The 10,948-nt window shown below is 37.8% G+C and overlaps 1 protein-coding gene across 1 annotated transcript in view; it reads left to right on the top strand.

The window, feature by feature from the left end:
- The window catches only part of LOC107666349 (POU domain, class 2, transcription factor 2-like), a 69,265-nt gene extending 67,347 nt beyond the window's left edge, over window positions 1-1,918 (top strand). Inside the window, exon 16 of the mRNA XM_016457612.1 lies at window positions 571-1,918. Within this exon, the coding sequence (XP_016313098.1) occupies window positions 571-878 (308 nt within the window). The 3' untranslated portion in view covers window positions 879-1,918. The remainder of the gene's footprint in view (window positions 1-570) is intronic.
- The last annotated feature ends 9,030 nt before the right edge of the window (window positions 1,919-10,948 follow it).

The following is a 10,948-nucleotide window of genomic DNA, read 5'->3' as shown; positions in this document are numbered from 1 at the left end:
ATATATATATAATACATTTTAATTTATTTATATTAATTGTATATTTTTTTTGTTATATATTAAAAAACATACAAAAATAAATTACACTACCTTTCAAAAGAATGGGGTTAGTAAGAAACATTTTTGAAATAAATTGATACTTTCATTCAGCAAGAATAAATTAAATTAATCAAAAATGATTGTAAAGACATTTCCACAAAAATATTAAGCAATATTAAGCACCAAATCAGCATATTAGAATCATTTCTGAAGGATCTTGTGACACTGAAGACTGGTGTAATGATGCTGAAAATTCAGCTTTGTGAACGTAGGAATAAATTGCATTTTAGCATAAATTTAAAAAATAAATAAATAAAAATGTGATTGTAAATTGTAATAATATTTCACAATATTACTGTTTTTACTGTATTTTTGATCAAATAAATGCAGCTTTGGTGAGCAAAACTTTTTTCAAAAGCACCGGCACCTTTTTGGTGGAAAAGAGTCATCAGACAGCCATCGTACGAGTATATATGCACTGTATGCCCTAATTTGCTCTCTTTCCCCTCTCTTCTCTCATCTGTTTCACAGCCCTGGCTGCCAGTGGTGGGCAGATGCCCATTTCCGCTCTTGAGGGAGGCGGTCAATTGTTCCTGGGTGGAGCTGGAGGTCCAGGAGCTGGACTTCGTCCATCCCTCTTCCTAAACCACCCCACTTTACTGCCCCTGGCGAGGAGCGCAGGCATGGGTCTGGTCGGCACCCCCAGGGCTTCTCCGCTTCCTGGTGCCAGCGGCACAAGCCCAGACTCCTGCTCCGTCTCCCCCTGCTCAAGCCCCGCCTCCTTCTGCTCATTAGGCGAAGCCTCACCACCCACTCTGGGCGGAGCCATGGCTGAGTGACGCCCACACCAACCTGCTGCACTTGAGGGGAGTCAGAGGGGCGGAAGAAAGAAGACAGACAAGACTCGCCTTTTCAACCAAAGCCATCTCTCCCTCCCTCCATTTCTCTCTTGTGCTCTCTCTCTCTCGTTATGTCTTTTAATGCCAAAAATACAGAGAAATGAGCAGAAGAGAACAGGGATAAGGAGAGAACAGGATAACGGGGGACTGTTTAAACCAAAAAATTGACCTATACAGCGTGGAGAGGTGGCTTCAACGGAGCTACTTTGAGAATGTACATTTATTCCTTTCCAAATGGAAAAAGACAAACCTACACGAACAGATGAATTTGAGGGCAGGGTCGAGAGCCAAAAAACTTTGCGAAGAAACAACAACAAAAAAGGAAAACGGGTGGCAGCGAATGGAACAAAGGAAGGACATTTGACAAGTGTCACTGGACGGTAGAAAGAGAAACCAAAAAATAAACACATGGAGGAAGAATGGAAAGACTCACAAAGACAAAAAATGCCAAAACCAAAATACCAAAAACCAAAACCAAAAAATCGGAGAGAAAAGCTTTACCTAAGACTTTGAAACCTGACTTGTCCGGGATCAGATTAACTCTACACAACACCAAAAAACATTTTTCCATGCACCCCTATAATTTAAACTTTCTTTTTTTTAACTATTTGTAAATGTATTTCTCAATCTACCTCTGCTACCAAGGATTTAGATTTTCTCATTCTTTTTCATTCCATTTTCACTTTTGATCCATAATATTTTCAGCATTTTTTCCTGTCAAACTTACAATGAAAAACATGACGGCAAACAAATTTAGAGGGATTTTTTCCCACTTTCAACAGTATAACACACACACATATACACTGACACTTATTGTGACACACATTCCCGATTCCCTTTCCATCACTGATCATCTGCTGGAAACGCGTCCATGCCTCAAACTTTGACTCACTTTTCTTGGATACCAAAGCGTTTGTCTGGCCTTTTGCGTCAGCTGTAAAGTGCTCAGACGACAAGACCTCAGACATGTCAAAAAAAAACAAAACAACATACACAAGGAGAAATATAAAAACGAATCCCCCGATCCCCTAAACCCCTGCCCTCCATCCTCTCTGGACCCCCTCTCCTGTGCCTCGGACAAAAAACATGGGCCAAATGAAGAAAAGCAAGAGGAGCAGCGACTGAAGAGGATCTGAGGAAATTCGCAGGGGGAAATCCAACAACCGTGATGCAGAGGGGAGACATGTGATGTTGTCGCCATTGTCACTTATTTTTATTTTTCCAACACATGGATTAAACCAAAAATGAAACCAAACCAAAACCAACTGAGCTTTACTCAATGGAATGAAACCAAATACTAGGAGTGGACCACAGGAGGTGCACGAGGAGGAGGTGTTTAGTGTAGCAAGACTCAACGTGGCTTCGACCAGAAGATCATTCCTTCACCTCCTCCCTCCTTCTTTCCGTTAAGTCGTTGCTTTCACTCTCCTTCCTGGACGGGAGAATATTTATTAACCTCATTGAACGGAACATCAGAATATATATATAAACGTATATATTTTGTTTTATTGCTTTTTCCTCTCAGTCTGTCTGTTTATGCTGTATGACTCGTCTCATTGCTTTATATTTTTGGGATAATGGGGTGACGTATTGCCTATTTTCATTTTTTGTGTTTCGTCATTTTGAATTGATCATGCCGAGGGGGGGTTCCCTCATCAGGCGGTTTGAAACAATACTGTGAACATGTAGCTTCCAAGTTTTGCTTCGATTGTGAATGTTGTGAAACAATAAGCCAAAACTGAAGACATACCAAAAGCGAAAACCTTTCTTTTTTGACACCAAATAGCAACCTAACCAATGCACAACACGTGGAGAAAGACCGTATTGGTGCTAGGTCTCTTCGAGGAGAGATAGGGAGACGTGTGTAATGTGGAAGCTCATCTCCAGCATGGAAACCAAACCGAAACACGACCGGTAAGCCAACGTAACTTTCGCTCGGTGTGTCGGCGAAACTGTTGACTATGTGATCTTAGATGCAAACAAAAACGCGGACAAAGGAGAAATGTAGAGGTGGGTGGGACGGGGTGGGATGGGGGTTTAAAAGCAACTGGAAATCCAGTTGACGTTACACTTCTAGAGGGAATGTACCTGTTAGTGCTTTGATAGATTTTGTAGGAAAAAAAATCTATGTTCAACTGCTTACTATTGCTAATGTAAAAAAAAAAAAAAGGATGTGATAAAAATAGTCCTTATGAAATGTTGATGATGATGATGACTTGATTTTAGACCAAAAGCTTTAAATTGTCTCTCTTTGATTTTTTTTCCCTCAAAAATTTGTATTTATTGTGTGAGGGGACGGTGTATCGATGATTTATGTTTCCAACTCTTCATCTTATTTATTGGCTTATTTATGTATTTATAGCATTTTCATTTATCGATTCGGTCTTTTTTTAATTTTCGGAAAACCAAACTGGGCAAAATGTGGGGTAGCTTCAGGAAAAAAGCAAGTGTCATTGTTTATCTGAAGACAAACTTAAGTTTTTGAAACCAAAACTAGCTACTAAAACTGTTGTTTTTGTGGGCACCTTTTCAAAAAATTTGTCCACCGCTTTCGAGAGATGACAAGTCCCTAAACTATATCTCTCACATTTAGTCAATGTAATGTACATTCATGGGCTAATTTTAAGTATAACTCTCGTTCCAACTGTTTCTTTTCATTTCGATTTTGCTTCGTTTTTTTAATATGCGTTGGATGAGGGAAAAAGAGTGAGAGAGATATACGCTTCTGCATATACCTCATGTTTGATTAGAAATGCCAAATAGATGGATAAAAAGCTTTAAGAATTTGACAAAGGGGAGCAGAGGAGATGTTGCTCAGGAGAGGGTCTTTTTAGTGTCTTTTTCGCGTGAGTATAAAGGTTCACAGATTTCCCCAGATTATCTATCCTAAATCCGGTAAAAATATCCAGCCCTGGATTGGTTTTGAAGAACAGTTGATGGCAGATTTTGGTTTTCTATGTGTACGTTGCTCATGTGATTGTTTTTTTTTGTATATATCTCTGTGTGTTGGTGTGTGCGGACGGCTCTGCCGTAGAGGGCCCTGAATGATACCAAAGTTAAACCTCTACTGCGGGACCTCTCACATGCTAGACGCGCTCAAATGCATGGATGTTCTTGTAGACATGCACACGCAAAACTGTTCTTCAACCATTTACAGCAGGAATGTCCACGACTGCATCGTTGTCATTTTGTGCAGTATGTTCTGTTGTTTTGCTTTGCCAAATAGAGGTAAATCTCACATTTAAACGGAAGTATCGGAATTTTCTATCTTAGCTACATTCAAATTAGAACTTAGAACAGTTTGTTCAGTTATTTTGACTGCGTTTAAATTAATATCCAGTGCAACATGTTTTTCCAGTTTGTTTCCCTTGAGCTACTACAGCTTCAATCCAAAGGTAACTGATTAGGTCAACAAAGGAAGACTTTCATGCTATAAAACCTCAAGAGTTGAAACCAAAGAGTTCTGCCGTAACATGTTGTCAGGAAACATGCAGATGCTTTTACTTTTGTTCTCAGAACACATACCCGCTTCTCTTTTGGACATTTGATGTTGGTGACGATGCTAACTCCATGACGATGGTCACTTTCGACTCTGTATCTGCGTTTTTGCGAAGATCCTTTTCCTCTCTGTCAGTGTGTCTCACTCTTACCTCAGAAGCTCATCATGGAATTTGTAATCCGCTCTGGATTTGAATCTGGATTTTGTTTCAGAACTGTTGAACTGTCTGTTACTCATCGCTCTCTGTGTGCCTGTTGTATGGGGTGGGAACGGGGTGGGCAAAGAAGGGAGGGGGCCAAACAGCCAATAAGTGTTAGGATTAAAGTGCAACTTTAGACCAAAAATGTGTCCATGTCTGGTTCTGTTTTCTCCTTTACCTTTTAAAGGGGTCATATTATGCGATTTCAATTTTCCTTTCTCTTTGGAGTGTTACACATTTCATTACACCAAATACACAAAATAATGTTATTTTTAGCAACATCATATGACCCCTTTAAAAATTCTGTGTGTTGGGGAAAATTATTTTAATTCTACACTTAGCTCTAGGTTAATTTCTTTTTAACCATAGGTTAAGTAACATTTCATTCCGCTGTTAACTCTGACTTATGAAGCTCTTTTGCAGTGCCAAAGGCATGCAAGTGTCAAATAACATGCTGCTAGAACATCAGTTGTTTACCATCCAATCATAAGGTAAACAATGCCTGCCTTATTAAATATTCATGCACTTTTATGAATACAGTCACAGAAACTCACGCACTGGATTTAGTTTCAGCATATGAGGGAAACATGTAAAGTACAGTGCAGTGATGGAAGAGTTTAGTTAAATTAATCAATTTAATTGACAGAACGAGCATGCAACTTGTTTTAGTTGAGAAACTGTCCAATTAATGTTTTTAGTTTTGTAAATATGTAAATAAGATGCAGTTTTTGCATTCCGCTGTTAACTCTGACTTATGAAGCTCTTTTGCAGTGCCAAAGGCATGCAAGTGTCAAATAACATGCTGCTAGAACATCAGTTGTTTACCATCCAATCATAAGGTAAACAATGCCTGCCTTATTAAATATTCATGCACTTTTATGAATACAGTCACAGAAACTCACGCACTGGATTTAGTTTCAGCATATGAGGGAAACATGTAAAGTACAGTGCAGTGATGGAAGAGTTTAGTTAAATTAATCAATTTAATTGACAGAACGAGCATGCAACTTGTTTTAGTTGAGAAACTGTCCAATTAATGTTTTTGGTTTTGTAAATATGTAAATAAGATGCCGTTTTTGCAAAACCCTGACTACTTGGATTTTATTATTATATGAACCTAATTTTTAATTATAGCTGGAGGTAGTGTGAACAGTGAAGGCCTGCATGCTAACAGTAGTTGCACTGTAGGTGAACTGTGTTTTCAGAGTTGTTCTGAAGGAACCATCTAATCATTATTCCACAGAGTAACCCTCACGTTACTCCAGGAGGACATGTACTTCAATAACTGTCTTTTAAATGACACATAACTGACAAACGGTATTATTATGTTAGCTAAGGAGTGGGTAGAGTTGAGAAACTGTCCAATTAATGTTTTTAGTTTTGTAAATATGTAAATAAGATGCAGTTTTTGCAAAACCCTGACTACTTGGATTTTATTATTATATGAACCAAGTGCAACTTGCAACAAGATCAATCATGCAGAATTATGTTGACCCATAGTTAAAATGACCCTGAGTTCATTTAAAGTGTGAAAAGCTCAAAGGAATATTTAAAAGAAGTTCAATTGACAGCATTAGTGGCATAATGTTGATTACCACAGAAATTATTTCAATTTGTCCCTCCTTTTGACTAAAAATAAATAAAAAATACAAAAAATAGAGAGCCATTTGCAATGGAACTGAATGGGGCTGATTTTTGGAGGCTTTAAATATAGAAATGTGAAGCTTAAAGTTCTATAAAAGCACTTGCTACACATTTCACAATTCATCTTTTAAAAATGGACAGTGACAACTTGTATTACTTGAGCTGTAAAGCTGTTTAAATCGTTTTACAGTCATTTTGTGGTTCTGGGGTGGGAGAGGTTAGAAGCAACTTTCAATCTGCTTTGCAATTTGTATTAATTAATTTTTTATTTTGTATTTTGTATTAATATTAATTTTGTATTAATTAATTAATAGCCATTACTATTCTAAGTTCTAAAAAGAAAACTTTCATGTCACACCTGCCAACTGTCACGCAGTGGAAATCCAGGTCCTTGGGAGAAAAACATTAAGCACGGGAATGTAAGGCATTCCCAAATACTTTCAAATTTTAACACTAACAAGCTGATGATTTCTCAGACCGGAGTCTCTAAGAACCACTCTTTTAAAAGCTGGTTATGAGGTGTTTTGAGAAGTCGGTCAAGCACTTTTTAACATCGGCAGCAGTTCTTGACCTCTTTTGCTGTGTGACATCATTGTGCTGTCACTTCTAAAACTCATGACACATAAATATTTGGACGTTTTAAAATCCCTAACAGTCTATTTAACTTCTACCTGTCTACCTTTAATGAAGCACGACCTGGCTAGTCTTAAATAGCCCACTGTGGCAGTATCATGGTAGGCTACAGTAATGGTATCAGAGATGGTACATCCATTTGATATGGTAGGCTAGCCTACTAAATACAGCATTCATTAGAAAAGAATGTTTACTTGCATATTATACCGATTCTGTAAATTGTTGATGTGAAAATAATAAATATATTGATTAAAAAAAGTACAGTATTCATGTAACAGTAGTACCATGGTACTTTGTACTGTACATTTAACTAATTTAATAGAAAATGAGAGTTTTAAACAAATCATTAGAAACTACTACTAAATCATTTGTTTATGGATCCACTGTCCCACATGAAAAAATACTATAGTAATTTATAGTACACTCTAAAAAATGCTGGGTTAAATATAACCCAGCGTTGGGTTAACCATACTATAGTAAAGTACTTGAATTAATTTGTTGTGGTAATTCTATAGTTGCTGTGGTAATATAACAACTATAGTAATATAAACAAATTACCTTACCCAATACTGTACTAAGTTTTCTACAACTATAGGGTATATTATACTACAACACACTACAGTTTACAACAAAAAAAAAAACTAAAGTATCCTACAGTATTTATTACAGTTTATCAGTTCACTATAGTTAATACTACAGTATGCTGTAGCATTCATTAACAGTGTTGTAAATACTATAATATATACAGTATAATACACTTTACTATAGTATGGTTCAAAAACACTATAGTATTATACATTACTATAGTATTTTTTCATGTGGGAAACGCATGGTGTCTATCTGGTTCAAGTGGGTCGAACAGTGGGCTAACATGGTTAGCGGTTTAACAGTTTCAACTATTGTTCCGTTAATGTTCAGAACGTGAGGAAAACAAGAAATCTCGATTCATATGCTTTTTCCCGCCTATTTTTCATTCGGACTGGAATAGATGTGCAATACCAAGATTATCCACTAGATAGACACCAAACCCCGTCTGTTTTCACACGGCGACTTTCAGCATCAAACCAAGCAGATTTGACTAGATTACGGGAATATTTCCATTTGCAAACCCGATTTAGTGTTTGCGGTGAGAATTCATGTAAATAACCTCTTGACTGTTAACTTCCCATTTCGTGACAGAACCCGGGTGTGATGGGTGAGTTATTTTGAATACATATTTGAATGTCAGCTTCAGAGTCTGAATAGTGGTTCGAAGCTATGGACGTACTACAAATAGCCTACGTTCTCACGACAGACAAACTTATTTTCGCATATTTAGTTACATTTAAAAGAGAGAATTTATTATATTTTACTTAATGTTAAGTCTAATTATAGCCAACTGTTTACATACATGAAGACAAAAAATGCCTTGTGACGTAATTAAAGAAATATTGTGTGTTAGTGAGTTTAAACCATTCTCCAAATGGTCCATTTTGTTAAAAGTTCACTTTCCCTATTTAGCTTTTTGTCATAGAACGCGTTTGTTACTCACATTTTAGCATGGTTTCTGTGGGTTTAGGCTAACTAGTAGGGATAGGTCACACAGGTTGTCCAACTAGTCAGTTATTGGAGCAGACTAGTTAAAGGTCTCTAAAGAAACACGTAGGTGAACCTGAAACCAGCCTAATATTAGGGTTTCTGTAAAACAGATTAGTTGAGTTCTTATGCAGGCAACCCACCAACTAGTGGTGGGTAGTTTTTTTTTTTTTTTGCACATCCCTACTAACTAATTGACAATGCATGTATACTGGAATAATGTAATGAACGCTTAATTTGTATAGCTGAGCTCTGGTCATTGATGAAACCTTTTACATCAATGATGAAAATTCATATCATATTATTGAAGTGTACTATGGCAGGCATTCAGAATCCCTCAATGAGCGTATAATGTTGAACACGCTGATTCGTATAATACCACACAAGGGCATGACATGGTAAGATATCTCACTCTCGCTAATTTACTCATCCATGTCCTCCGCATTTAAACACAAACCCAATAGTTCCAACAAACAAGGTTGTTCACAGTCAAGGCCTTGTGTTATACATCAGCCGGCCAAGCATGTAGGCTGGAGTACTTGCAGAGGCAAGAAAACAAGACGCGGAAGACATCAACACAATGCATGTAAGCTTATAGTTTAAAATGTACACACTCTCATGCAGTTCAGCGTGCCAGAATCCAAGGCTACAGTATCCACAATGCGCACAGTATCCTTCCACAAAAAAATCGTAGGAAATACTCAACTCGTTCCAAACCTAAATGACGTTATTTCTTCTGCAGAACACTCAAGAAGATATTTTAAAGAATGTTTCAACTTTCTTTGTCCATATAATATAGGTCAGTGGGGTCCAAAACAATATTAGACCCCATAGACTTTGATTGTATGGACAAAAAGCACTTCTGTGGTGTTCAACTGATAAAAAATGAGGGTGAGTAAAAGATGACAGATTTGTCTTTGTCAGTTCACCCAAAAAGGAAAATTCGCTGATAATGTGCTCACCCTCAGGTCATCCAAGACATAGATGACTTTGTTTCTTCATTCTCTGCAGTGAATGGGTGCCATCAGAATGAGAGTCCAAACAGCTGATAAAGACATCACAATAATCCACAAAAAATCCACACGACTCCAGTCCATCATGTAATGTCTTGTGAAGTGAAGCTGTGTGTTTGTATGAAACAAATCCACCAATCCACTTCTGGCCAAAATACGAGTTCATAATGACGCTACCTCCAGTGAAAAGTCCATCACCTGTTGTCCTCTCACATCAAAATCCACTGACAAATTTATTATCTTTTTTCACTTGTAAACGGTGCTTGACATGCGCATATTTCTCTCCTGGTTCAGAGAGAATTACTCAGTATCAAAGCAATATTATGGACAGAGGACTCGTATTTTAACGCGAAGCAACGGTTTGAAGTTAAGAATGTCTTGATGGATTTGTTTATTACAAACACGCATCTTTTCACTTCACAAGATGGTAATTGATGGACTGGAGTGGTGTGGATTATTGTGATGTTTTATCAGCTGTTTGGACTCCCATTCTGACGGCACCCATTCACTGCAGAGGATCAATTAGTGAGCAAGTCATGTAATGCTACATTTCTTCAAATCTGTTTTGATGGAGAAACAATCTCATCTAAATCTGGATGGCCTGAGGGGTGAGCACATTTTCAGCAAAGTTTATTTTTTAGTACTTGTCCTTAAAGTGGTAGATGCATTTGACTAAATTTCACAGCCTTCGGAAGGTCACATTGCAATTATATAGCACTCAACAAAAAAGGCTTAAGTTTAAAAGTGTTAAATATAGTTACTTCAATACTTTGTTCAGTTTGCCAAACTGCGACGTAGGCATCACGGTGGCTTGTCATTATAACAGCATTTAATGATTATGTATTATTATCTTGGCTTATATCTACGTGCGGTTGGAGACTAATGGCCATAGCAACAGACACCGCGAGGTGTTTCGCGACACCCGACGAACGTGATTGAGGTTGGAGCGTTGGAAAGCTGTCGGCACACCACAGTCATCCTGGCACTGGGTACGCAAACACATATTCTCACCCTCTTTCTTTGTTTCTCTCCCCCTCACAAACCAACACTGTGTTCCTCTCACTGCAACACACACACACATTTCCTCTGTGTTAAAAGGCAGGGCTGAAACTTCATTGCCAGTGAGGTAATGAGGCCGCAGTTGCCACACAGTCTGCAGTGTTAGACAGACTCACCCCGGGCAGCGTTTCACTCTTTCCGGACCCTGCGCTTCATCTCACGTTTACTTTATACCCTATATATCCCAATATTACCCCATCATTTTAATTCCCTCTTCATTGTTTCCTCATCCCACTGTCTTTTTTTTTTTTAAATATAACTCTGAGCTTTGTTGCTTTAATATGAAGCAAATTTTCGGGAGACTTTGAGGACGTCTCCAACCAAAACAAAGTGTAGATGTCGGTTTTAAATTTTTCACTATTTTAGGCCGAGAGAAAGATGGAAAGAG

Source organism: Sinocyclocheilus anshuiensis, unplaced genomic scaffold (genome assembly GCF_001515605.1).
Source record: "Sinocyclocheilus anshuiensis isolate Anshui unplaced genomic scaffold, SAMN03320099.WGS_v1.1 scaffold868, whole genome shotgun sequence".
Classification (NCBI taxonomy): Eukaryota; Metazoa; Chordata; class Actinopteri; order Cypriniformes; family Cyprinidae; genus Sinocyclocheilus; species Sinocyclocheilus anshuiensis.
This window is presented reverse-complemented; position numbering and strand designations above follow the sequence as displayed.